The sequence below is a fragment of the Melanerpes formicivorus genome, unplaced genomic scaffold, assembly GCF_026170545.1.
Source record: "Melanerpes formicivorus ecotype bairdi unplaced genomic scaffold, bMelFor1.0.p_v2 SCAF_36, whole genome shotgun sequence".
Taxonomy (NCBI): Eukaryota; Metazoa; Chordata; class Aves; order Piciformes; family Picidae; genus Melanerpes; species Melanerpes formicivorus.
The window spans coordinates 1,321,991-1,349,830 of NW_027142388.1; the positions used below are offsets into that span (position 1 = coordinate 1,321,991).

At 47.0% G+C, this 27,840-nt stretch overlaps 1 protein-coding gene across 1 annotated transcript; it reads left to right on the forward strand.

Moving 5' to 3' along the window:
* The first annotated feature begins 675 nt into the window (after positions 1–675).
* On the forward strand, positions 676–27,840 carry SLC5A1 (solute carrier family 5 member 1). The gene is made up of 15 exons (XM_068157236.1): positions 676–1,119; positions 3,128–3,199; positions 10,694–10,798; positions 11,739–11,798; positions 12,150–12,254; positions 16,743–16,848; positions 17,049–17,129; positions 18,182–18,402; positions 19,488–19,623; positions 20,309–20,416; positions 21,415–21,565; positions 22,116–22,284; positions 24,527–24,742; positions 24,978–25,080; positions 25,823–27,840. The coding sequence occupies exons 1-15, from the start codon at positions 1,033–1,035 to the stop codon at positions 26,041–26,043; spliced, it is 1,941 nt and encodes a 646-aa protein (XP_068013337.1). The 5' UTR covers positions 676–1,032; the 3' UTR covers positions 26,044–27,840.

Genomic DNA, 27,840 nt, shown 5'->3' on the forward strand with positions numbered 1-27,840 from the left:
TACTGCCCAAAGGCAGCCCAGTCAGCTGGAAATGAATAATGGTTCCCTGGAATCAAGTGGACAATAGGACGTGCAGACATCCTGAGAGCCCAGAAATGTGCCTGGCACCTGTCCCCTTTCTAAATATACTGGATTTTTCTGACCTAGCTCAAACAGAGCATCACAGGCATTGTTTGTGGAAGCTTCCTTACTAAGGGCTGTGAAGACCTGTCTGTAGTCAGTGAGTCCCACGTCTTTGTGGCCAGTTATTTTGCTTAGCTTGATTCTGAAGTCAAAGGAACAAATAAATGGAGAGCAGTTCCAGGCTCTGGTGAACTTTGAACTATTTGAATGTGAAGCTCCTTAGCTACCATAGAGAGAGCTAACACCACAGACTAAACACCCTGAAATTCACAACAGTAAACTCTGGCTTCTAAGCCTCGTGGCTCATATGCATCTTTACCTGTATCCAGGTGAGGGATGTTAACATCTCCAAGTTGTCTCCTTCCCAGAAATACAGGGCTGCTTCTCTGGTGAGTAATGCTGCTGAGATGACACCCAGAGTGTCACTGCTGATGGACCCCTGGGTTTTCCCCATGTGGCAGGTCACTCCTCCTCACGGATAATTGCTTTCCTCACTATCATCATCTAAAAGAAGTGCATCTTCCACGACTAGATAGACAGGTACAGCCACTTCAACAACAACAACAAAAAAAAAGGCATTCACCCAGTGCAGGTAAATATGCAGGTTTATTGCAGCCAAGCCACTCCTTCCCCTGCTCATTCCTCCTCAGACATCTGCCCGTGGATGTTAAAACCCTGAGCAGGGCAGCTGAACTCTGAAGTCTGCAGCACTTGTGACAGAGGAACACTATTGAAGAAGGAATTGCCTGAGGAAAGCAGTGGCTTCAACTTGTGTCCCATGGGAGACAAGTGAATCTGAAGTTATATATTATATAAGACACAGGGGATGACAGCAGTTTATCATTAACCTGAACCCTGCAAGAAGCGCATAAGGAGAGAAAGAAGAAGACAACCAGGGAAGCAGCCAGGATGGAATCCAACATAAAGATCAACAATGCTGCAGACATCTCTGTTATTGTCTCCTATTTTGTGATAGTCCTGTTGGTGGGACTATGGGTAGGTTGGGATTTTATTGATTTGATTTGCTTTTTACTTATTGAGAAAATGATTTATAGGGGCTTGGGAAAGTGGCTCAGTAAATGGAAATGTAAAAATGTATAAAGGTTTTGGTGTTTAACTGAGATAGTTGGTAAGTACATGGTGGGGAAAATGTGGGCATTGACTGGGGAGTGGATGGTGACTGGGGAGGCAGCTTTTAGCTGGATGAATGGAACTAGTGGAGAAGGTGTAGTGATGAGCTGTGTGTGGGGTGGGATTGGAGACACCTGATCAGAAAAGGTCAGGCCAGCTAGGGACCCTGACAGAAAGCAGGCTAGAGCTGGAGAGATGGGGTTTAGCACCATGGAGCTCAGGGGCTGGAGTGAGGACTGGTGGTGTGAGGTGATGCCAGAGGGACTAGTGAGAAGAAGGAGCTGCAGGGAGGACAGAGGTGAAGTCAGTGTGCAGGGAGGGCAGAACGGTGGTGAGGCAGTAAAGCTCCAGCTGCAACGGTGTGACAGACTGGGGACTGCAGATTCCTTCCAGCAAAGGAGTGAGGTGGCTCAGGACTGTAGGTGCCTCCTTTTGTCCTGACAACAGGGTGCAGTGCCAGGGCAGCAGGGACTGGCAGTGACTTTCTGCTGGTGATCTAAGCACGGTAGTGCCTCCTGCCCACCCCGGCAGTTCTGCTGTATGAGGACCAGGAGGAAAGCGCAGTGCTGAATGTGAAGGGGAAGCAGCACAGCTAGTGGGAAAGGGCAGAGCTTGTCCTGTTTGTCACCTGAGTGCTGAAGTGTCTGAAGACAGCAGGCCAACACTGGGAGCTACAGAGCTGTAAATGGGGGAATGCTGCCAGATTTCTGCTTCCTTGGGGCACCTGAACACCTGACCGTAAACAAGTGGAGAGGAGGCTTTGTCACTCAGTAATCCTCTGCCTGCCAGGAGCATACCAGGGGACATTTCACAGTGCTGAGATGTCACCTGCCCAACAAGCCTCCCTTTCTAGCAGCCTGGCACCAAAAATTTAGGGTGTAGGCCAAAAGGACACAGCATTTTCCTTACCTCTTTCATGGTAGTAGATGCCAAAAATGTAGCAAAAAAATTGGGAGCCCCCAGTACAGCTGAGTGCCTTGTCTGGTGGGGAGGACCTGGGTCTTCTCCATGATGTCTGGCTGCTCCATGAAGGTCTGGGACAAAGAAAGGCTGATCTGTGGCCTGTCAGGCAATTGTGTGCTGAGCAGGTCAGGGAACCCTTTCTTTTCAGCAGCAACATTCTCCTCCCTGGAAGAACATTTACCCAGTGCTGTGTGTAGTCAGGTGTAAATGCATTGTGTTTACTTCCTCTCTTCTGCTCATTTTCCCCACTTGCCTTTCTTTATTTGCCTATTCAAAGTCCATCAGAGGAGACAATGGGAAGCCAATATTCGGATCAGGCTCATTAACAAAAATTGGTTGAAGCTTCCCTCTAACGCCCATCCCTTGACAAACACAAAATGAGTGTGTGAAGAGGAAATTTTAACTGGCTACTTTATTTATGTATTTGTGTTAACTTCAGGGAAAAGTGGGCACATCACAACATGAAAATAGATTTTTGTAGCTATCTGCTGGGGCTAGGTAGTGTTGAGCAAAAAAGCCACATCGTTTCTGTTCATGAACTTGCAGCTCACAGACCCTTTTGAAGCCTGAAGTCCAAGGCATTGCACCCCTGATGAAGTGTTCAGGTGAACTTTTATCTGAGTGAGCATTTTGTTGGCTAAATTGAATTTTACTTCAGTGTTTTGCACTGCAGTTGTGCTGAAGCAGTGAAGCTGGGGTGGTTAGTGCAGACCTAGACACCAGCTGTATTATTTTCTTCCTCATAAGCTTGCTCTTTACAGGTCCTTTTTCTTTGGCAGAGAGCACTCATTCTTTTCTTTCCACTTTCTGTGTAGATTTATCCCCTCATTCTAGCAGTTTGTTCTCACTTTGTGTGCAGCTTGCCTGTTACACTGCAATATGATTCACCCTTGCTGCCTTTTCTCCCCAGGCTATGTACTCGACCAACCGAGGGACAGTGGGAGGCTTCTTCCTGGCTGGCCGAAGCATGGTTTGGTGGCCGGTGAGTGCTCTGTGTCCCGTGTGTCAAACATCTCCTGCAATGGCTTGGCTTGAAAGGAACCTTAAAGATCACCCAGTTCCAAACCCCTGCCATGGGCAGGGACACTTTCCACTAAACCAGGTTGCTCAAGGCTGCATCCAGCCTCGCCTTGAACACCCTCCACAACCTCCCTGGGCAGTATGTGTGTGTCTAGGCATTCACTTCCATATGGCTGTGTCTTGCATCTCACCACAGCCATCACAGTCTCAGCAGTGGTGTGGTATAGACACCTCCTCTTTCTCTAGCCTTGCTGACACAGGACAAACTGCACAACAAAAGTCACCTGATAGGCAGGGAGATATGCTGGGGAAGGTGTGCATGTTGATCTCCAAGCTGTCTCCATTGTCTGTGCAGGCAAATGCAGTGCCTTGCCTTTCAGCATACCTTAAAACCTCTTCACATATTCAATTTATTATCTCCACTGTACTCAAAGAAGCTGGCCCCTTTTGAGATTATCACAGAGAATAACTAACTTACCAAATAGTTTCCTCTTTTTGCTTTGCTGTTTCCTCTTTCTGTAACAAGTTCTGAACTGTACAAGGAGAAAATCCTGGAGATACCATAACAGGTATTGGCAAAATAGAGTTAAGATTATTTGTGACTCACATTGTTTGTCTTCTCTGCATTTGTATTCTTTTCTGAGGTGGAGAAAAGGAGTCACAGGCAAAAAATATATCCATAGCCATCCAGCAGGCCTGTGGCAGAAATCTTAGAACCAATCATCTGTTTCTCCTGGGCCATACAGTCTGCTTGAAAAGCAGAGAACTTAGATGCACCTGCATTTTTGTCTCTTCCCTGTGTTGTCCCTGCTTCCATGTAGTTGAATGGAAATCCTTAACATTCCTGATCTTGCATTGTCTCCAAAGACATTTTTGTACTCCATTAAGGCTCTTAATTCCCCCCTGGATTCACACTGGATTCAGTGAGATGACAGTGTCTAAACTGTAGGAATTTTCTGAAAGCACACTGCAGAAATCCTCACAGCTTTAGGGAGATGCTGCTTGCCTTTAGATGGGCTTGGGACTGCAAACAGTTCTAAGGCTAATGACAGTAAGAGCTTTCCTCCTTTGGGATAGGAGATCTAAGACAATTCCAGGCTCCACTGGAAGGCCAAGGGAAGAGAAAATTTCCAAGTTATTTGAAGCTAAATCTCATAATCGTAGGCAGGGAGAGGAATACCAGACAGATTCCTCTGCTTAACTGTCACATTAATCGGTTGCCTGGCTTTAACCTTGTGTAATTCCCTATGCCTGTCAAGGGTGAATGTGAATGCCCTTTTGTGCTGATGTAAATGAAGGTGAAAGAAGCAAGAGAGGAAAGACTCACCATAAAAAGCTGGTGTCTTGCTGCACTGGCACTGAGCACTCCTGAAGATTCACCTAAGAGCCAGGGCAGTTTCTCTCACCCTGAGATCTCTGCCAGTACAAACCCAGTAAGAAGCTCCCTGCCTCCAGTGGCAAAACAAAGGGCATGACCCCACAGTGCAGTGGTTGCTGCTCTAGGATTTCTCCTTCCCAAACTCTGAAGTGCTAGTCATTAGTGGAGTCCTAGAGCATCCCTTCACTCCTTCCCTTTGGAATGACAAGGGTGTCTTTCTACACCATAAAAATCAACCCTTCTTGCTCTTCTTCCTGGTATCACTCAAAACAAACAAACAAGGAGCACTCAAACCACAAACTAAATACTATGTCAGCAGCACCACCTTGAAAAGTTTGTCTTAGATCAAAAGAGATTCCAGAACACCTATTCCCACAGTTCAGCAGGTAGACAGGATGTCTACCACCCACTGCAAACTGGGCTGGAATGGTCAGAAACCCAATGAGAGCCTGGAAAGTTCAGTTAGAGAGGTGATCTGCAGCAGCTGATGCTGGGTGTCTTTTTAAACTTCTTCTGTGCATTGACTTTTCTTTTGTGCCACAGCAGGATTAACCCTCATGGCTCAGGAAAGCAACAGAGTGAAGATGAAAGGCAGGGGGGTGGAATGTTATTTTATAAGTGGACTCCTCTTTCTTCCCTGCAGTTTCAGAATAGTGAGCCTTGCCATGGAACTGCTTTCTGGAGCAGGGAGAAATGAAAAGTAGATAAATAAAAGCCTCCCACAATCTTGTTTTGAACTTAATTCCCTCAAACTAATGGCATTTTTCAGTGGGTGTGCTGTATTCTGTGCTCTACAGGGTAGCCATAAGTGGCTTTTCTTGACCCCACAGGGGCAGAGGCTCATTAGCAGTGTGTTAGGATCTCTTACTGACAGGCCTAAGAGGAGGATTCTGTTCACTGGCAGTCAGGGCTGGGGCTTAGTTCTGCTTTTGATACAGATTTTGTATATTGGGCAGTCACTTTGCCTGACTGTCATTCAATTTCTCAGTGTATAAAGCAGGAGAAAACCAGTTGTCCTGAGCCACATCTGCCCAGCTGTGACCCTGATTGTTGGCTCCAGCAGAATGCATAAAGGTTGCTCAGTCTTTTGGAGATCTGAGCCCATAGTGTTAGTCTTTTCTGGCTGTTTTGCTTGGTCACTTCTATGCTGGTTCACTGAAATCACTGCCCTTGTGCAGTGGATGAGCCAGCTCAGTGGTTAATTAGGGATCAGGGTACACCACTGCATCCTCACTGACTGCCAGAAACCCAGATGCATTGTTGGGTAGTCCCCAAACTAGGAAATGCTGTGCTCTTTCCACAGTTTTCTTACAGAAACTCACAGAAGAAGCTTCAAGAAGCTGCTTTGGTCTCTTGGGCTTTCAGGAACTGTCTTCAGGCTCTTTAAAGACTCATAACCAGCACTCTTTTCCCAGAAAGACACAGAGAAGCCTGGGGGCAGTGCCAGCTCTGTAAGGATGGGCCTTGCAACCCAAGGTTTCCCTTCTTTTAGCTGAGGGAGGTAGGCTCAGCCAAGCCCTTACTGCCACTGTAAGAAACCAAGCATCTGTGCCCAGGCAGCAGCCAGCTTAGGCAGCAGCCACTCTCACAGCACAGTTCAAGAAAGACCCAGCTTCACTTTGGGAGCTTTCCTGCCTTTGGATTTCATTCTTCAGGTTATGTAGCTTTGCAGACAGAGCTGTCTGCACAAATTATGGGTTGCCTCATACCTCATGCCCTGAGGCGCGAATACCAACGGGACAAAGAGTATCTGCTGAGCATCTGAAGTCCAGCTATGGTTAGCATGTAGAGTCAAGGGCACACTCCAGTCAGAAATGTAGCTCAGCTCAGTTGTTGTCACTTAAGTGCTGATCTTTGTAAGACAGGTATGAAATTGAGGAAAAACCCCACAGGTTTTAGTTCAGTTCTGCATGGCTTGTTCTTGTGGCCATCAGGTCTGACCACCAGCAGGATCTCTTTGTCTCTGCATCCAGCTGAGCCTTACATATTCTCAGAATTCTGGTGCTACTGTGAGGAGCCAGCAAAGGCATATTCTGGTATCCATGAGATAGACAGTGGGTAGACAGAGACATATTGTCTGCTGTGCACTGGACTCATCTTTCCCACTCTGCAGAACACTGCAGAGTGTATAAATGTGGCTCCATTTGGCACCAGTGCAATACAGAGGATTTGCAGAGTAATTGGGAAAGCAGAAGAAAACCTTCTACACTTGCTGCTTTGGGTCTCAGCCTTGGAAGGGTGGCAGTAGCAGTCCATGTAAGCAGTGCACTGATTTTTCTGTGATGCCAAGAAGTCCAGGTAGGAAAAGTGATACCCTTCCACCAGGGTAGGGTCACATGTTGCAGGGAAGAGTTGTGAGTTAAAGCATGGACTGTGTAAAGGAGTAGTTCTCAAAGAAGAGAGTGAGAGACTTGGCCAGAGAATAGAGGTCTGAGAAGCAGCTTCTGCAGGTGACCCATGGGAGAGGTGATACCTCAGGGCAAGGGCCAAGACCTCATGCTGACATGAGGAAGCTTCTGCTGCTCTGTGTAAGGCAAGGTGTGCTAGGGATCAGGGAAAAGGGTTTGGTACCAGGCTGACACTTTCAAACCAGAGCATGGACAACAGGGACAGCAGGGCCTTGGAGGGGTAGCAGCCATCACCTGTAAGCCCCACAAGCTGCTCCTGCTGCAATCTTTGGTTTGCAAAGGATGCTGCTTGGGATCTGGCACAGCAAGACGAGGATGGCAGCACATCCTCACGTTAAGGAGAAGAGCAAGGTGAAGCTGTTAATGAGTAACATGGGAAAAGCAAAGTGATCATCATCTCTCTGAGTGTGGTGGGACACTTCCTGAACAGAGCACTCCTGTTAAAACCTGACCTCTCCCAAGGGTTTAGAAGAGTTAATGTTCCACCTTTGCCTCAGGTTAGGTTAGCTTTGTGTCCTCTGTTTCCCTCTTGGCAGCTTTTAGTCCTTTCAGTCAACTTTCTTCTTTACTTTTCCTCCCAGATGCATTTTTGAAACCAGTTCACTGACACACTCACTGAGAACAGCTCACACCTAGAGAAAATGGTTTCTCTTTGTCACTCCCCACTTTCAGCCCCATATTCCTTGGGGTGTGCAGAGCTGTACTGCAGCATCTACCCATGGCAGTTCCAGAAACCAGCTCTTTCACTGCAAACTACTGCAGCAGTGAGTTCTTCAGCAAGACACTGAGGTTGTTCAGCCTGGAGAAGAGGAGGCTTTGGGGAGACCTAATAGCAGCTTTCCAGTACCTGAAGGGGACCTACAGGAAGGATGGGGAGAGTTTGTTTACAAAGGCCTGCAGTGACAGGATGAGGGGCAATGGCTTCAAACTAGAGAAGAGCAGATTCAGATTGGATGTTAGGAACTAAGTTCTTTACCATGAGGGTGGTGGAACACTGACACAGGTTGCCCAGGGAGGTGGTTGAGGCCCCTTCCCTGGAGGTATTCAAGGTGAGGCTGGACAGGGCTCTGAGCAACCTGATCTAATGGAGGATGTCCCTGCTGACTGTGGGGAGGTTGGACCTTTGGAGGTCCCTTCTGACCTGGACCACCATTCTATGGTTCTAAGATAGCTTGGACCCAGAGCCCATCTGCCTCCCTCCCTCATCCTTAAAGTCCTGCTCTGGCAGACTGGACATTTCTGGTTCTGCTGTAACATCAGAAGCTCCCAGGGTGCGAGCAGGCTTGGCAAAGGCACTTCCTAGGCTTCAGTGCTGAGGGCAAGCCTGCATTTGCCCAGCTGTGAAGCCATGCTCTGCATGACAACAATGAACAATATCCATCAGTAATGTGTGTGGATCTTGCAGGGCTGCTGCACAGGGCCTTCCCCAGTTCAGAGAAGAAAGTTTAGGAGGTGGGAGTGGTGTTGCTTTGTCCTCGTGCTAGCCCTCAATGGGTTGGTAACTCTGCATTGCTTTGGGTTGGTGTTAGGCTTCCAGTGCAGGTTTCCTCTGGGTAAGCCTGAGGACACAGCATTGTCCTGAAGTGCTGCAGCATGTCTTGGGCTTCAGCACTAAGCCCAGGCTTACTACAGCTGTCAGCTCCTAACGTTCTTCCTTAGCTGCTTTAGTTGCTTGGGTCTCCTTGAAGTACATTTTAAGCTTTTGAAACAGGAGAGGGAACACATTAAATAAAATCAGAGATTAATGTGGTTAATCTTCTCTGGTGATTGCATTTCTAGTAACCTAGATTTAAGTTTAATTATTCATCTGCAGGGAAAAAGCTGGCCAGCAGTGCTAATGCCTGCTACCCATAGTGTTTGTTTCCTCACCATCATTGCTGGGAAAACACTGCTGCTGTCACAAAGGGCTTAGAAGAGGAATTTCTGATGCTTATTGCAACACTTGGCCTTCCTGTAGAAATATCTGCTGTGTGACAAAGTGGACACATTTCTGCAGGGCACAGCTGACTTCCAGAAATGTGTGAAAATAAAAAATCCAGAGCTGAGTGACTTTCCCCTCATAGCCAAAGAACACTTTGACTGCAAAAAGACCAGAAGAGTCAGAAGATCAAACTGAGCAAAGGAGAGAAAAATAGCAAGCTTGAAAAAGAAAGAGTAGAATCCTCTGGTGAATTTATTTGTACACTTCATGTGAAAAATGGGGGAGGAAAGCTTATTGTGTGATTAGAGATCAGGACTGTGAGTTGAAGAGCATGCTTGTTACCTCTGGCTAGGGCAGAGCTCTACAGAATAGATCTCTCCATCCTCCTGAATTTCAGGCAATCATCCCTTTGCTCTCAGAAAGATTGACTTCAGTTTTGCTGCTTCTCAAAGATCCCACCCCAGTGCCTGCAGGCCTGGAAATGTGTAACTATTCCTCTAGGTACATTTCAGGTCTCTGAAAATCTCCAAGGAAGTTGCAGACAAGGAACACTCTTCCCCTTTGTGAGGTGCCTCTGAAGACACAGTCACCTGTGCTTAGGAACTCCATCAGCAGAACGTGTGGGATGCAGGTCTTGTGTCCATGTAAAATGTGAGAGAACTGCCCCAGCTGAGAGCATTCAAAGCTGGTCAGCCAAGGTTCTTCTGCCTCAGTTCTACTTTTCTTTTTAACCCCATTTCCCTCTTATCTTTGTAGCTTTCAGAGGACATAAAATAAAAATAGAAGTGAATAAAAAAGATGTTCACCCTCCTCTCCTCACCCTGGAGCCACTTCAGCTCATGAGCTCCTGCAGCTCACATGCCTTCTGCCCCTAATACCCAGCCCAACCTCTTTTTCATGCTTGAGTTCTCATCCTGCATCCTTCAATATCTGACCTGGTAACTGATCATCAAGCATTTCTGCTGCTTTTAAAGGTTTCATTCTGAGGGAACGAAGCTCCTACCTTGTCTCTTAATATTTTCTGTTATCTGAGCTACCTGATAAGAGTTGGATCTTTTGGCACAGTATGAGAGGCTCCTGCCTCTCCAACATTAACCTTGCCTTTTTTAATCCCCCCGTGTTCATCAGCTCCTGTGTTCCCCCCTCTGCTGTGTATGTTTGATCAGTGCAATATTTAGAGGTCTTAGAGGTCCAGTGCTTGTTAGATATAACTCCTTGATTTGCTCTTGTTTGCATCCTCCAGAAGCATTTTCTCAGCAGCTCTTTCTGCCCTGCAGCTTTCAGAATTGAATGCAGTAATTGCCATCTTTTGACTAAAAGTGAAGCAAGTCTAAAGTCTGTACAGCTCTGCTGGGTGATACAGTTAGTGCCACAGACTGTGGAGTATGAGACAGGGAATGGGTATGCACTGGGTAAGCACTTAGCCTTTCCTCCTTAAGCAAGGCAGATTGCAGTCTTCTTCCCAAATGAAAATCAGTAACTCTGCAAAGGTTTTAAGACTGGATTGGTGTCATAAACTGCCTCATGTGGAAGAAGATCCTCTGTGTATCTTCCTATTCATTCTCATTGTTGTCCACATGATGGCTGGAGTCTCAGATTCGAGGGTGAACAATAAGAGGCAGTCTCAGGGAAGCCGGTTGCCAATTAATCTGCTGCTGGATGGGCTGAGTTCACATGCCAGAGGGACAGGACTTTCGAAAGTTAGCATGAAGAGCACCTAACAGCCAAACATTGTTCTTTCTGTTCCAGATTGGTGCTTCTCTGTTTGCCAGTAACATTGGCAGTGGGCACTTTGTGGGCATAGCAGGAACAGCAGCGGCTGGAGGAATCGCCATCGGAGGATTTGAATGGAACGTAAGTGGCTCGCACCGCAGTGAGCAGCTGGGTGGCAGCAGCCTGCTCTGCAGAGGTCAAGCAAAATGACTCAGGAGTGGCCAAGTCTGTGCTTGGCAATGCTTGATTTATGGACAGACCAGGAAGTGCCTTTGGGCCTTTCTGTTGAATGAAGCTTCTTAGTGGGCACTTGAACCAAAGCAAGTGGTGGATCCCCTTCTCTCTGCACAGATTTTGATGACTTTGGAAGTATTTACAAACAGCACCTTCAGACTGCAGGGTGTTGGGAAGAATTTCTCTCTTTTGTAATCCACAGTATTTCTTTGCAGCCTTTTCCTGCATAGGAACTGTTGCAGGGGCTTTGATATCTTCACAGGCTGCAAGAAATTTTGAGCATCCTTCAGAACCACCTGCATTTGAAAAAATCTTTCCCTCTTTGCTTTCTCCTTCCTCTGATGATGATGTATGTGTTTTTCTTATGCTTGTAGCATAGGGGAGAAATATCCAGATTGCATTTGAATTAACTGCTTGGTGTACCAGAAGTAGTACTAACTGCAGTGGCACAGAGATTCACCTGAGCTGGCTGAATCCATTTCCTTGTATTCCCAAGCTCGGTGGGTATGGATAATAATGCCCTTGTTTGTCTCAATTCTCCTTTGTGGAAGGGGTTACACCATGGCACAGAGGACTTAATGAGTGTACACAGGTCAATACGTCCCTTGCATTTAGCTGTGTGCAGTGAAGGACTCAAACCACCCTGAGGGAGGTTGCTTTTTTCCTTAGCAAGTAGATGGCTGCTGCAAATGGTCAAGTACTCCTGACAGAAATATTTAAGGAGAAGGGTAAAGGCTGCAGTGAACTCTGAGATGGGTCTGTAGCTGCCCTTGGGTCTGATGAATGCTCTTTGGGTGTGCTCTCTGGGGAGACAAGGCTAATCCAGCTGCTTTTGTCTTGGCTGCAGGCTCTGATAATCGTGGCTGTCCTGGGCTGGGTGTTTGTACCCATCTATATCAAAGCTGGGGTAAGTCCATACAGTATCTTATGCCTTTCTTTGCTGCTCATTTTGTGAATCAGGTCTTGAGTGCTGCAAACCCCAAGTAAATGGCAGGAGATGCAGTTGTGCTAGAAGTGTACCACACTCTGTCTGGGTATCTTTGCAAAGGCAGCATTCTCTGTCCTGACTCTTGAGCTGAGAGGGACTTGCTACTCTCCCCTTATCCTCCAATTCCTCTAGCTGCTTTTCCTTACCAACTGCATTTGTAGCTCTCCTCCCTTTGTGCTCCACTCTTACAGTATCCGAGTAGCAAAAATCTTCCTCTGATTTGCTTTGCATCTGTTCCCCATGATCTGAAACCTTATCTCCCCCCTGCAGGTGGTGACAATGCCAGAGTATCTGAGGAAGCGTTTTGGTGGGAAGAGGATTCAGGTCTACCTGTCAGTCCTGTCTATCTTGCTGTACATTTTCACAAAGATCTCAGTAAGTGAAACTTTCACAGCAGTTCTTGCAGCTTGTGCTATCCTAAAGTAAAGCAACTCTCACTGGCAATACTGCTCACACCTATCAGTTGGTTTGGATTTGGAGCCCCTGGTTGGATTAAGGGCTGTACAACTATGATTTTGTGTCTTCTGTCTAGTGAGGCTGTGTATCCAGATCTGTTCTGCAAGCTAAGTGTTTACCTTCCTGGCTGTGTCTCTTGATGCATGTTGTGCTTTGTTGTTCTTTTCCAGGTTATGTCTCCTTAAGCTCTCCTCTGGAGCAAGTCAGAGTGGAGGGAGACTTGTATTGCAGTACAGGCTATTGTCCTTAGGATCCATGAAACACATGAGAGAATTTTTGGCCCTAGACTTGGTAGTTTTCTGTTTGAGCATCCTCTGGTCAACATGTAATCAGTAATACAGCTGGGGGAAAAGAGACAGAGGGACATGGAGAAAAGAGGATAATAGGGTTTAGGAAATAAGGGAGTGGGGAAATGCAAGGGAGGGAAATTGTAACAGCTGAGGTGAAAGGAGGGAAAAGGAGAGATTCCTTTACTGGGCAAGTATAAAGCTGAAGGTGCCACAAAGTTAATGAATCATAGAGCTGTAGAATACTAGGTTGGAAAGGACCTCAAGGATCATCTGGTCCAAACTTTCTTGGGAAAACCATGATCTAGATAAGAAAAATATTTATGAAGTCAGTGGCTGTATTGCTGTGAAGTAGTGAATGGGCTTGGTATTTTCCATAGGGCTTGAAACCATCAGGCCCCTAAAGGAGTCCACAGTTCAGGCATATCTCAATCTGTTGTTTTGCAGAAGTTGCCATGGTAGATTACTCTTTGCCCTCTGAATGGGAGCTGAGTGATAATAGTGCAATTTAAGCTAAAAGATTGGCCTTTTGCACTCATTCTCACATCTTTGTGATAACTGATCCTTGAAAGGTTATAAATTAAACAGGCTGGTACTGTGGAGCTGGCCTCAGCAGTGGATTGCCATCTATTTCAAAATGGTTAGTTAATTTGCTGCTGTTGTGGTTTACTGTAATCAGAAATCCAGGTGTGACACAGAGTTCCAGCAGCTTTGGCAGCTGGCAAACTCCTCCAGTCAGATGACTCAGTCCCGTTCTGCAACATGTCTGCAATGAGCTCATCGAGGTGTTACATAGGTTCTGAATTTACTATCCATATTTTATTCCCAGCCTCTGTCATGGATCTGGGCATGGGATTCCACCCTGTCTCAGCAGGAGTGTCTTGCTTCCAGGCAAGAGGATGTCTCCTCTTGCTCTCGTGGTGCTGTCTGATCAGAGAGCAAAGCAATAGCCAAGAGATCCATGCCGCAGCAGCCCAGCCCAGCTTCCCATCAGCCCACCTATTCCATAGGTGATGGGGAGCTGCCATGGAGCTGGGTCTCTGTGGCATGCAGGGGAAGAATCTGGTGCCCAGGTTTCTCTGACCATTTCTGGTTTCCCCATCTGCCCAGCACACCTCTGGTGGTGGCTGTGACCCCACGTGCAGGTATGGCTGCCACGCACAGAGCAGGCTCCTGCCTTGCTCTCCTGTCCCTTGCCCAGCCCTGCTCTCTTGCCCTATCTTATTCAGAACAGGCAGAACAAAGTCCTTGCAGGTTTCAGGTACTGTCAGAGGAGGTTTTTCTGCACCATGCCCAAACTGTCTCCAGATGAACCAGTTCCAGAAGCAGAAGGGGAGGAGCTGGCCTGGCCTGGCCCATGGCTAGCTTCTCCACAGAGATACACATGCTGTGTGAAGCCAGCACAGGTCTCTCTTCCCAGAGGCACGTTGTACACACAGACAGCCCCCTGTGTTGACGTTCCAGGCCTGAGCTGGCTTGGAGATTTGCATTTGACTTCCTTGACTGTTGGCTTTGCAAACACTCCCTTGTGATCCTCAGGGCTTATTGAGATCCGATAGAGAAGGATGGGTTCCTGCCCTGCCCTTACTGGCCAGGCACACCTAGCAGTCTGAATGGCACTGATACTGCCACTCACTCTGGGAAAAGAGTGGCATCATGTTTCTGGGGTAGTTATTCCCTGTGCTGCTTCCTTGATGTATTAAAATGTTATTTAATGTTCTTAATAAGATAATTATTGTGGTGCTTTCCAGCGTGGAATACGTCAGCTCCCGTACCTGCTGGCATGCTCCTCCTGGCACAGCGCAGTGGTCAGGTTTCCTCGGCACACCTCTGTACAAGATCATTGCTATTTCTCTCACTGCCATTGCTCTTCTCCTGCATGTTTTCTGTGCATTTCCTATTGAGTTCTTACCTTCTTTTGTGGCTAATCAACCACCTGCCAGACAAGGCCATGCTGTGGGGTGTTGATCTCTGGGTGCCTCATGTGCTTCCTAAGCATGCAGTGCTTTGTGAGCAGTGCCCACAGCACCACTGGCCAAAGGAAAATGGCCTAGTGGCCACCAGTGGGTGGAGAGTAACTGGCTAAACTATGACAGAATGGAACGAAGACCTGAATGCTTTTGAAGAAATCAGAAACTCTGAAGTGTGATTTCTACATGTGACAGCATTTCCTTCATGCCTTTGTGCACAGGTGCAGTATGGGCACAGGCTTAGCCAGGGGGGGAGTAGGGAGCAGGATAACCCATGGTGTCAGGGGCAAAGGGCCATGCCACTGCCCTGACCCCCACCTTGCCCCTGCAGCTGGGTTCATGCAGTTGCTGTGTGCTCTGCCAGTCATTCCCACATGGTCTGTGTGTGGACTGAGAGAGACAGTTTGGAATGTAATGAGAGGATTTAATCTATTCAGAGTTAAGATAAAGATTAAACAGTGTCTATAAAAGAGTATAAATGAAGAAACAAGGAAATACTGGAAGGCAATAATCTAATTGGGAGGGAGGAGCAGTGAAGTTGGAAGGTATCTCAGCAATCTGAAGGAGCTGATCTGTTACTCAGGATGCTAAATAATTAACTGTACATTTCTTTCTGGGGGGTCATTTTATAGCCATTAATATTTAGTGATATGTAGGGTAAATGGAAGCCAAGAACAATGGAAGATCTGGGAAGTAAGCTGATCAGTCTTGTGAAAAGGTAGGAAGAAAAGTGCTACTCTAGAGAGAGGACACAAAAGGATATGGGCTAACAGCTACTGGGAGAAAGAGCTGAAAGTCCTGGTTCCTAGTTCCAGACTAAAGCCTACAAGAAATCAAATCACCCCAAGATGCTCCAGAGGCAGGACTTCCAGGTTCTCAGTTACAGACTAAAGCCTACATGAAATCAAATCCTCCCAGGCTGCTCTGGAGGCAGAGCTTTAGGAGTGGGATCTCTGTTATGGTTCCCACTCTGCTTCACAGCTGTCTTCTGTGTGTGAGGGCACTAGGGTTGGAGGAGCTCTTGCTGCAGAAGTCCATACTCTTCCTCATTCTCCAGAGTGAACTAAGTGTGAGATCAGACCCTGCAGCCTTGGTTTCAGTGTCTCTGGAATGAAGAGGCTTTCTTCATCCAGCATCTCTCAGCCAGCTAGGCTGCATAGCAGCTTGTTAGTGAGACTGCCCTGACTCACCTCGCTCAGTGCCAGTGCCTGGTCTGTGGCCACAGGCTCTGGCTGTCCTGCAGCTGCCCAGCAGTAGTGGTGTGTGTAGGCTTTACCCCAGGGCACATGACAGGTTCTCTTTGTTTCTCAGACCCTGCATATGGGCAGTTCCTGCAGCATTTTATAACTCCTGAGCTTGCTGAATGCCACTAGGACTTGTGCTGTCCACTGAGGGCTCCCTTTTGTGATGGTGTGGGATCCAGAAAGGAGGCATGCAGTGGGGGTGAGCCCATGGACTGCATGGTCAGGAGCAAGGGCAGGTAGAGATGCAAACCTCCAATGAAAGCAGAATTTACAGTAACACTTTATAAGTGCACTGGGGTGGATTGTTCTGGTGACCTGGATAAACAGCATTGATGGAGAGGATTCCAACTCAGGAACTGACTGAGACGAAACCTGGGGTGCTGCCCTTCTTATGCAAGAGCTGGAGGTCTCTTCTGTTAGCCAGCTGGTGGTAGTTGTTCTGACAAGAACTTAGAACTGGAGATAAGAGGAGGTGTGTGCCTTCAGTCACTTCTTGCTCCAAACCAGCAGGTCTGGCTATGCCACACGTGTGCAATCTGCAAGGAAAAGGGAAGAGATGTATATAGCCCTGAACCCTGCCGTGTCTTGGAGGAGTGACAGAATCCATCTCCACACAGAGCTGTCTCAGGCTGTAAGCAGAGATTAGTGAGGTGACTGTATGTCCACCCAAAGTGATCCTTTGGAAAAGTCCTGGATACTCCAACTTCAGTGCTGGAAGCAGCAGGGCACTAAGGGGCCTGGCAGCTTGTACTACAATGGCCTCTGTTTTCTTGTCCATTTCTTTTTCTTTTGGTGTGTGCAGCAGTGTATGGGGGAGTTGTGTGTGCAGTACCCTCACCATCTCTTGCAATGTGCTATCATCATGAATTTAAGCACTGCTTAATCTGTCATTTTTTTCTTTTCTAGGCAGACATTTTCTCTGGGGCTGTATTTATTCAGCTGGCCATAGGGCTGAATCTTTATGTGGCCATAGTTATCCTGCTTGCTATTACTGCTCTTTACACCGTCACAGGTGAGCTTGCAGAGCAATCTGATACATCAAACAAAAGTCAGGGGAGCCAGAAAAAAGGGGAGGTGGACAAGAAGGGAGAAATGAAAACCTGAACAGAGTTTGTGTGAAAGAGGGAGGTGGTGAAGAAAATAAAAGAGCCTGGTCTCCTCTGAGGCACTGCACAGGAGGTAACCTGTTTGTCTTGACTTCTTTGCCATTAGGTGGCCTTGCAGCTGTGATTTACACAGACACCTTACAAACATTCATCATGATAGTGGGATCCTTCATTCTCATGGGATTTGGTAAGTAAATCAGATTAATTAGCCACAAATTTGTTCAACCACAAATCCCAGGGTGGCTATAGAAACAGACATTGCAGTGTGGAACCCTGTTATCTTGAGCAGCAGATTTAGGCTCATCTACCTATGCTTCAGGGAAGAAAATAGGAGTATGGCCAAGCCCTTTAGTCACCGAGAGCAGTGCAGGTGGATGTGTGAGGTAATAGCACAGAGCAGTGGTGGCTAGTGAGGTGAAAGCAGAGCTGTTTGCAAGTGGTGACGATCCTCTAGAGCTGTTCAGAGAGTGCCTTGTTTTAAGATGAGTCATTTCAGAGCTATTCAGATGCTAAGGCACAAACATTGCCGCTTCAAGGTGCAGAGCTGTTGATCACGTTGCATGTTTTTACTCTGTCTCTAGCTGCTGGTTCATGTTAAAACACCCCAAGCGCATGAACATTTTAAGTAAGCCTTGTTGGTGATCTATGGATGCCAGCTGGCCAGCAGATATGGACTGGAGGTCTAGAAACAGAACAGTGTGGTGCAGAAATCTATCTGTATTCAAAACAGAAATCAGCTTCCTGAAGAATTCATAGGAAGGCATCATAAGAAAGGAAGAATTGGTGAAGCAGTTGCTAAGATTCCATGAACTTGTAGTGTCTTTCCCTTGTCCTTCCAGTTACTCAGCACTTGCTGTTCCTCTGGCTGGGTCTTTCCCTGAAATGAAATGAGTCCACCCTTGTTACACAGAAATAACTTCAGACTGCCTGTGGTGGTGAGCCTCTGCCTTAGGTGCTCCCTAACAGTTGTCACGTCACTGCTTGGCAAGGGCAGTGTAAGAGGTGTTGAGACAGTGGAACCTAACCCAACATTTGCCAGCTCTGCAGGAATCTACAAAGAAAGGTCCCTCTGGTTCTTAGGTGGTTTGAAAGCTTGAAACACCGTGTTCTGGCTTCTGAGAGCATGTCCTGGCTGGCTTTGGCTTGCATCCATCTTGAGGAGGTTTTTCTCCTCACATCTCTAGCCCTGTTTGAGGTGTCACCATCAAAGACTTGCTACTTTTTCTTTCTGTTTTCCAGCCTTTGTTGAAGTAGGAGGGTATGAAGCTTTCATGAAGAAGTACATGGAGGCAATTCCATCCAACATCTCCTATGGGAACACCACGGTCAGCTCGGAGTGCTACACCCCTCGGGAGGATGCCTTCCACATCTTTCGGGACCCCATCAATGGGGATCTGCCATGGCCAGGGCTCGTCTTTGGTATGAGCATCCTTGCTCTGTGGTACTGGTGCACAGATCAGGTAATGCAGAAGCCACGTGCCTTGGAAATGCCAAACACAAACCTCTGCAGCCTGGTGTGACCCAAGGGTGCTGTTCCCATGCTGCAGTTCAAAGCTGGCTCACAGTAACTGAGCTGCTTTAGGACTGGGGGTGGCTTTCCAGCTTCTGGCTGCTAAACCCCTCCCATGTGAGGCAATGGCAGGGGTGTTCTTCAGTTCTCCTTGTTATAATATAGTTGTTATATAGATGGTAGATTCACCTTGAGCACAGCTTCCAGGACAAGATGTAAGCAGGTGAAGACATTTATTACATTATGCAGCAAAGTTATACAGTCCATCAGAAGGCACATGTGTCGCATCTTAACTGGTCATTTTCTACTGGCATGCATGTAATTAAGGCATGCAATAGGTCAGAATAACAAAACAATACTTTGTGCCCAGTGGACACTGGATAATTGCTCTCTCATTCTTTGTGTGTGACCATGTCTAAACCACAGAGAGATTGTAGTGTGGACGTCAAGAATCAAATGAGCTTTGTTAGACTGGGTCTACACACCATTCCCCACTCAGTAATCTGAGCTTGTTTCCTCTTAGTGTGCCTTTCATCACTCATGCACAGTTTTGGATGGATGTTCTTTACATGTCGGGTCTTCCAGTCTGGAGACTCTTGCCTAGTCCTTCTCCCTTCTCCCTAAAATGTCCCATCCAGTTTCCCCAGGTGACATGAGCAGAGAAAAGTTGCTCCTGCAACAGGAGGATGTGACCATCTACATTCTGAACTGTGAGATAATCTTCAGAGCTTGTAAACAATGAACCCCCTCAGTGTCCCTGTAGCTATTGCTTATGTCAATATTTAATTCCTTTTGAGCTTTTCAGTCTTGTGATGAAGTGCCCTAGCTCTTAAACATACATTGGCTAAAGGATGTTTTCCTTTCCTTGGTTCAAAGCTAGCCTTTGATTTCCATGTAGTTTTCATTCATGCTAGTGTCAGAAGTGGTGAAAAGGCTCTTTCACTGGTACAGAGGTTAAGGGATACCCTGTGTCTGGTGTTCATGGCAATGCTGTTCTCGGTTGAGTCACACCTGCTTGCCACATCTCATTGACAGGTTATTGTCCAGAGATGTCTGTCTGGCAAGAACATGTCCCACGTGAAGGCTGGTTGTGTCCTGTGTGGATACCTGAAACTCCTGCCCATGTTTATTATAGTGATGCCTGGAATGATCAGCAGAATTCTGTACACAGGTATGCACATGCATGCAGAACTGCAAACATCTTCCTGCACTGCCACTCTCCCTCCATTTCCTCTTCCCTGTGGCTTGCTCTTTTCCTGGATCCCAGGTTTCTGCTGATGCTCCTACTGTTCATTTTAGGGGAAAGAAATTGCACTGTCCCTCCCCAGCTGTCTGGTTTTCTGGCCTCACTGGCTGAATGAGTGGAAAATGCTGCCTGGGGCTGGTACTCTGCTGGAAGGGAGGCAGAGGGTCCCCAGTCACAGGCAGCAGTATTTTGGGTCATGGATGGTCTTGAGTGCATGCAGGAGCAATGCCAATCTCCTTTCTCTCTGCCCATCACTGTCTTTAACAGGGGGTAGAGGAGAGGTGTGCAGGCTGGATGGAGGGGTCTTTGTGTTCCTCTGCTTGTTCTGCTACTTGCTCTCTTTGTGCTGCTCAGTCCTGGTCTGACAAATTAGTGCTGCTTGGTTTTTTCTGTTCTTTGGACCTGCAGCACTTGTCAGCATTCTGTTAGAGAGGAAAGGAAGGCTAGAGGCTTAGAGTCCCCTCCCTGCCTGCCAGCAGACCAAGGATGATAGTAAGCCTGTCAGTCCAGTGGTTCAACACAGAGATAAAGTTTAGAAGCTCTACTAATTTGGGAGCAATCTGTTGTTCATCTAACCTTGTCTAACCTTGTCTCATTATCCTCTCCTCAGATGTGGTGGCTTGTGTTGTGCCTGAAATCTGCCAGGAGGAGTGTGGCACTGCAGTTGGCTGTACAAATATTGCTTACCCAAAAATGGTAGTGGAGCTTATGCCAAATGGTAAGACCCTTTCTCTGAGTGTTTGATCATTTGGTTGTTTGTTTAAGAAAGGTGAGGCTGCCAGACTGCAAAAGCAGGTGATAAAAGAGCCCAATCCCCAGAGTGGGTTCAAACACTCTTGCTAGATTTATGTACTGTTAGTCAGAGGGGTCCTCTGCACCAGGTGTACCTGTAGGTGCAATACCTGTAGGTGCAGAATAGCTACATGCTGACAATGCTGGCTCTCAGCTGGCACATACTGGGGTGAAATGGTGACTGAGTTGTCCTTCTGTGAAGGTGAAAAGAATCTACTTTGCCAGGGATTTACAAAAGGCTGTGTGCCAGGATTTCTGAGGGGAGCCACACACCTGAGTCCTTCTGCTAAACAACTGAGGCAGGAGAGGAGGAGATCTATGCACACATTGTTCCCTGGGACACCTGTTCCATGAGATAATGAAGCACTGCCCTGGGGAGGATGACGTGCTGAGCACATCAGCTGGTGCAGGAAACCACAGAGCTGGTTCAGAAGGCTAGAAAGACACGACTGTGACACAAGCCATGCTACTTCCCTGACGCCTGTACACTTGCCCATTGTATTCTAACTGTTGTACACAGTATCAGTAAAATGCTACAGCAGTGCCCCGTGCTGCACTGGCCAGATCTTGTCTGCAAAGGAGGCTCACTTTGATTTTCAAGCAGTAAAAGAAACATCTTTTGATAAACAGCTGATTCACAAAGAAACCACAAGTGAGCACTCACCTGCAAGCAAGAGTGAGCCTTTTTATAGCTGTTGGGGAAAGTCTGCTCAATATTTGTGACCTTGATTGCAGCATTTAGTCAGACAGTGCTCACAAAGGAAGCACTACTGCTCTGAACGCTCAGGAGTTGCCCCATCACTGCTGTCAGCAGCTTTTCCACAGCTCAGCAAGCATCGTTGCTTGCTTGGCAGATGTGGAATGTGCCACATCTTGAGGCTTTTGCTGGAGGCTGGTCCCAGCTCACCTGTCTCTGTGTTCCAGGTCTGCGGGGTCTGATGCTGTCAGTCATGCTGGCCTCCCTCATGAGCTCCCTGACCTCCGTTTTTAACAGTGCCAGCACTTTGTTTGCTATGGACATCTACACCAAGATTCGATCACGACCATCTGAGAAAGAGCTGATGTTGGCTGGCAGGTTGGTGCAGCCACGGAGCAGCTCCACAGACTGCTCCAAGCGCCTGGGTGAAAGCTGCGTCTACAGCGTGTGGGCAGCTCAGCAGTGGCCTCCTGTGGCCAGCCAGGATGCCCTAGGGCAGCCAGCCTGGCTTCCAGTTTGATGGGCAGGGTTGCATGAAGCAGCTGAGCTAATTCTCAGCGCTTCCCACTGCTATTCAAAGATAACTGTTGTCAAATATCTTCATAGGCTTTATGGTAGGGCAGCCTACAGTACCAGCAAGCTGATTGCCTGCTCGATTGGCAGTTGGTGTGTCTCTGGACACACAAAGGGAAAAAGTGATTTTCTGTCTTGATTGCATGTTTAGCTGTATGCTGACCAATGTCAGACAGACACCATGTCCAACCTGGACTTCTTTTGTTTGTTCAGTGGTAATTGGCCATTATCATCGATTCTGCTGGTTGAAATACAAAATGGACATTTAAGTTATTGATTAATTGCTCTTTTTTTTTCCCTTAGTGATTGATGCTTCTAAGCAGGTGGCTAATTGAATATCTGGCTATGTTTACAGGGCTTTTATGGTACTTTTAATTGGCATCAGCATTGCCTGGGTTCCTGTGGTGCAGTCAGCGCAAAGTGGGCAGCTCTTCGATTACATCCAATCAATTTCAAGCTACTTGGGACCTCCCATTGCTGCTGTCTTCCTGCTTGGTATCTTCTGCAAGAGGGTCAATGAGCAGGTGGGTACAGGCTGGGCAGCAGGGGTCCTTCAGGCACTGGGACAGCTGCTTTTTGTCCTGCAGTCTTTCCTTAGCAACCTCTCCCAGTTTAATTCTGCTACAGCCCAGGGATTCTGTGTTCCCATGCCCCAGGGCTTGAGGTTTCAGAGATGACTTTGAAAAAGTTCTTTGCTAATCTGATGCATAGGCTCCGAGGTGACCTAATTGTGGCCTTCCAGTATCTGAAGGGGGCCTACAGGAAGGCTGGGGAAGGACTTCTCAGGATCTCAGGTAGTGATAGGACTAGGGGGAATGGAATGAAGCTGGAGGTGGGGAGATTCAGGCTAGATGTGAGGAGGAGGTTCTTCCCCATGAGAGTGGTGAAGCCCTGGAATGGGTTGTCCAGGGAGGTGGTTGAGGCCCCGTCCCTGGGGGTGTTTAAGAGCAGGCTGGATGAGGCTCTGGGCAGCCTGATCTAGTGTAGGGTGTCCCTGCCCATGGCAGGGGGGTTGGAACTAGATGATCCTTGTGGTCCCTTCCAACCCTGAATGAAACTATGAAATTATAACCAATCACCTAAGAATTCCTAGGTACCTCTGGGACTTGGCATTTCTATCACTGTGCCAACAAGTGTGGGCATGTTTGAGAGTAACCTTCCAGGATATTGGTCACCCAACTGCTTTAACAAACATTCAACTTCCTCTTGGCTACTACAGACTTTGTCCAAGTCTTTGAAGTAAACATGCTGCTGTTTCACACACCACTTCTCACTGCTTTTAAGAAACAGTCTGGGAATCTCTGATGTTGAGAACTGAAAGCCTTTGTCAGTGAGACGAAATCTGCCAGGGGCTGTGATGAGGCCATAGGCCAGTCATGGTAACTGGGGTCTCAGGCATTCTGAAGACTCAATCCTCAGGAATTCAGTTTCTATAATACCAGGAATAAATAATACTGGCCTATTGCTAGGCATTGCTCCAAGAAGGAGGAGTTCAATGAGAAGGCCTAGAGAGGGAAGGGCTTTGAATAGGACTCAAACTATTTTCTCACTGCTTTCTCAAGACCAGTCCAGTGGTTATTTGCTGGCATATCCATATTGCTGGCTGTTTAACACACAAGGGGGACTCCAAATCCTATCCTAACCTGGCTAAACCTCACCTACCAATGTATTAAATCTCTGTGCCCTTTGTGGAAATCTGTTGTTGCCTTCAGCTGGAATTTTAACTGAGCAAGAATACAGCCTGATCCTTGGGTTTGTGCTCAGTGCATACCCCTGGGTAAACAGCAGGTACTGCCATCAAAGCTGCTGAGAACTGGAGCCTTGCACAGCCTCCAGTGTGGGAATGACTTGATAAGATTACTCAACGTTTCTTGCTCAGAATCATTCTGCTTTCTGCCACAAATTGAATTACCTTGTCCTACTCCAAAACATTGTGTACCTTTAACCACTGAATAACTAAAACTGGTTTGTGTTTAAACCCAGCATTAAACCCAGAATATTTTAAAATCAGGATTTATAGATTTCTGCTACCATCATCAGGCTTTTGACTTCACAGAGTCAGAGAATGGTCTATTGGAAGGCACCTCTGGAGTAGTCCAAGCCCTGCTACACATAAGCAGGGCTAACAACAGCAGGTCCTGTCCAGCTGGGTTTTGAATATCTCTAGGCATGGAAACTGCACAGGGGCTGCAGGCCCTGTTCCAGTATTCCATCACACTTACAGTAAACCAAACAAACAGACCCAAATTTGCTCTGTTTCAGTTTGTGCCCAGACACTTGTGTGTCTTTTATACTTTGGGCTGGAGCAGCAGCCAAACACCCACCAGAGGCATGGAGAATTAACTTGGAACTAACTGTAACAAAGTCATTAGAAGCCAGAGGTGCTTCAGGAGGAATTGCAGACACCTGCTAGCTGCTTCCATCATGCTAGAGCCATCAAGGAGTTAGATCTCAAAGGTAAAAAGATAGGGAGACAACTCTTGGGGCACATAGGCTGTGGCCAGAGCCTGTCCTGTGTCAGGAGACCATTGTGTGGAGAAGGATGGACTCTCAGAAGTGATCTCGATAAGGTGTTCTCCATGTTCTGTCTCTGAGCCGCTGATCATTGCCACTTTCAGTCACTGAAAATAGCTGGGCTAAAGCCCATGTGCCAAAGCAACATAACATAGAACAACTCCATGTTTCCTCCAGCAGCGACTCAGAGCTTAGAGCTAATTTCCATACCTGAAGTCACTCATTTGGATAACTTCTGTCCTTTGTCTGCAGGGTGCCTTCTGGGGCCTGATAGTTGGGCTGCTTTGTGGACTCAGTAGAATGATTGCCGAGTTTGCCTACGGGACTGGTAGTTGTGTGAGCCCTTCCAAGTGCCCCTTCATCATCTGTGGGATCCACTACCTTTACTTTGCACTTATTCTTTTTGGGGTCTCTGCCATCGTCATCCTGGCAGTCTCCTTCATGACTAAGCCCATTCCTGACATACATGTAAGTATTATTGCAGCCTCATCCTCAACAAAGGGAACTCAAAGAAACCACTGCTTTTAAACACTGGTCCTTGGTATGCTGATCCCTGATGTTTCCCCTACCCACATCACATAGTCCTACAGCCTTCAGTGGCTCTTCCTAACTCTACCCACTGAGCAGAGGGGTCTGCCCAGGAGCAGAGGGATTTGCCTGCAAGCGGGGCGGTGCAGTTACATCTCCTTTTGGTTCTTGACAGCTCTATCGCCTGTGCTGGTCTCTGCGGAACAGCCAGGAGGAGCGCATTGACCTCGACATACAGGAGGAGCCAGAGCCAGCTGATGAGAAGGATAAGGAGTCAGGTAACTGCTGACCATCTCGTGTTCTCCTATCTGTAGATGCTATCAGCATGTTTGAGTAACCCTCTTTCGTTCCATCAAGCTCGGTGTAAATCAGAAGGGAAACGCATTTGAAGGGAGAAAATCTTGTTCTCTAGGTAGCTAGTGGCAGTTCCAGGACTAAGCCAATGGGGATGCTTTGGGTCAGAGGTGGTGTGCACTGGCAGACCTGCACAAGACTCTAGTGTTTGGAACCAGAGTGAGGGTTGCCCTGGAAATAGTGGGCCATAGACAGACTGAAGGAGCGAGGCACTGTGACACTGAATTGACAGACATCCACTGGGCAAAGCCACCTGCTCTCTTTGCTGGGCTTCTGATTGTGCTGTCAAGTTCCTTACTGTAGGTATCCTCAGATTTGTTTTTTGTCTTCTAACTAAAAGTGTAGAAAGTATTGAAAAAGTGGACTTTCAGCTTTGAAGCATGGTTTGCTGCTGCAGTACTACACTAAGTCTCTAGGCCACAAAAGGCACCAAGTGTCTTCTGTAGCATGTAGAAAATCAATTTCTTTCCAGGTGAGCTGTGCAAGCACAACATTACCTTGGGTTTTGTACTGCCTTGTACTAAAACCTTTCCCTGTAGCACATCTGTCAGGGGTGATGTATGAAATACAGGAATACCATACAGGAATGCCCTCAGTCACAAAGGCCTCCTGGTGCATGTGCAGTTTCCTGCTTACACTCCTTGACCAGTCTGTTATTCCTTCCAGTTAACAAGGAAAGTGAGGAGAAAGCAGGCTGCTGTAGGAAAGCCTACAACTGGTTCTGTGGCTTGGAGCAGCAAGGACCCAAACTGAGCAAGGAGGAAGAGGAAGCACTGAAGAAGAAAATGACTGACATAAGTGAAGTGCCACTTTGGAGGAACGTGGTGAACATCAATGGCATCATCCTGCTGACTGTGGCTGTGTTCTGCCATGCCTACTTTGCATAACCCCCTGCCTGCACCTCTGACATTGTGCTGCTCTGTCAAGCAAAGCCAATGTCTGGTAGAATTACAGAGTTAGGGACATCTGGTGTTTCCATTGCTACCTTTGTTAAAAATCAGGATGATTGACTTGGGGACTTTGTGATCATGTTTTCAATGACCTAAAGATGCAGGCCACTGAGATTTCAAAAGAGAGAGTTACTGTTTAGACTTTGAGTCATCTGAGGGCCAGCAGAGGTTCAGAATCTCCACCCAGCATTCTGTCTCCTCACAATACATTTCGTATTCTGGGTGCAGAAGGAGGCTGAATGAGCCACATTTCATACCAGCGTTTGTGAACTATCTTTTAGGGTTGATTTTTCAGCCCTTCTTCTGATCACACAAATTGCTTTTTCTGCACCACAACTGAGGGATCATAGTATGAATTCAAATTAAAAAATCAGGTTTGCTCCCTGCAAGGTTCTTAAGGAAAGAATTGTTGTATATAGAGATATATTTGACACTACATCTGACTTCCCATTCTGTCTTTTTTTTTTCCTCCTTTTCCTCACTTTTCTTTGTGCTCTGTTTGCCAGTAATCATGGAACACCAGCTGTCTGAACTGATCACAGTTTGAAATTAGGGAAAACATCTTGGTGATCTTGATAAGAATTCTGCTTACAATTGATCCCCTGTTTAAGGTGAACTTCAGCAGCTCTCCCTCTTCATGTTTGAATGTGTATCTGCACTTGAATGTGAAGCTTTTTTATACAAGCCACCTCTATTATATATACACATGGCATGCCTTCTATATATGCACTGGATATATGATATATCTATTTAAAATATATCTGTATGTGTGTGTGTATATATATTTATTTCTTACTGCTCAACTCCCTTCTTGGTAGGACAGAACTAATCTCTGCCCACAGTTCCTAGGAGCTCTTGGCTGTGAGGCTGGTGTAAACGTGTGGCCTCTTGCTGTGGACTGCACTGCAAACCCTCCACCCACACAGCTGGAAGCCTGAAGCACCAGAAAGCTGGTCTGCTATTTACTTTTCTTTCAAGTCCATCTGTGGGCTCTGCACTGCTTTTTTTTTTTTCCCCCTCCAAAGCTGTAAATCTTTCTTCTGGAGATTTCATTGAGGAATAGAATTCATGCTGTGTGACTATGAGTTGACAGTTCATGAGAATAGTCACAGCTGTGGGCTATCAGCTAAACCAGTCTGATTGTCTCCATGTGGTTAAGTTTGATACCAGCTGGAGATGCAGGAAAGAGATAAAACACTTCAAAGCAAAAAGCGATAGATCTTCTCACCATCTGATTCAGCAGCCTGGGGAACCAAGAGCAAGGAGAAGACGCTGGTTGCTGTGCCCAAGCTGCACCACGATCCCTCTCCCCTGCTGCAGACATACCCAGGGACGCTGCTCCTCGGAGCATCTCTGCGCCGCCTGCAGCAAGGCCCCGGACCTGCAGCGAGTGCGCTAAGCAGGAAGCCTTTGGAGTCACTGTGTCTGCTGCACCACACCGCTGGGGCCCCTGCAGCCCTAATCGCTCTCACTTCATAATCTTCTGATTGTATCTCTGCTTCATTTGGATCGAATCCACAGTGCTGTGGATTCTAGCAGACCTGCTGCTGTCCAGCACAATCCTGGCAGTATGCTGAAAGGTTCAGCAGAAGCCAGATCAAATCAATACCATACAGCTACCAGAGCAACCCTTTTCCTTACAGTTAATATAGTGACATTTTGAAGACCATGGAATTAATTATATTTAATGGATTATGATGACTTGTATGTATTAAAGTGTTTGTATATTTTGAA

Excerpts from the sequence above, each read along its gene's own strand:
- SLC5A1 (XM_068157236.1), top strand. The coding sequence starts at position 1,033 with ATGGAATCCAACATAAAGATCAACAATGCTGCAGACATCTCTGTTATT. Across the intron at positions 3,200-10,693 it reads GAAGCATGGTTTGGTGGCCG|ATTGGTGCTTCTCTGTTTGC; the intron begins GTGAGTGCTCTG and ends TTTCTGTTCCAG. Across the intron at positions 17,130-18,181 it reads CTTCATTCTCATGGGATTTG|CCTTTGTTGAAGTAGGAGGG; the intron begins GTAAGTAAATCA and ends TCTGTTTTCCAG.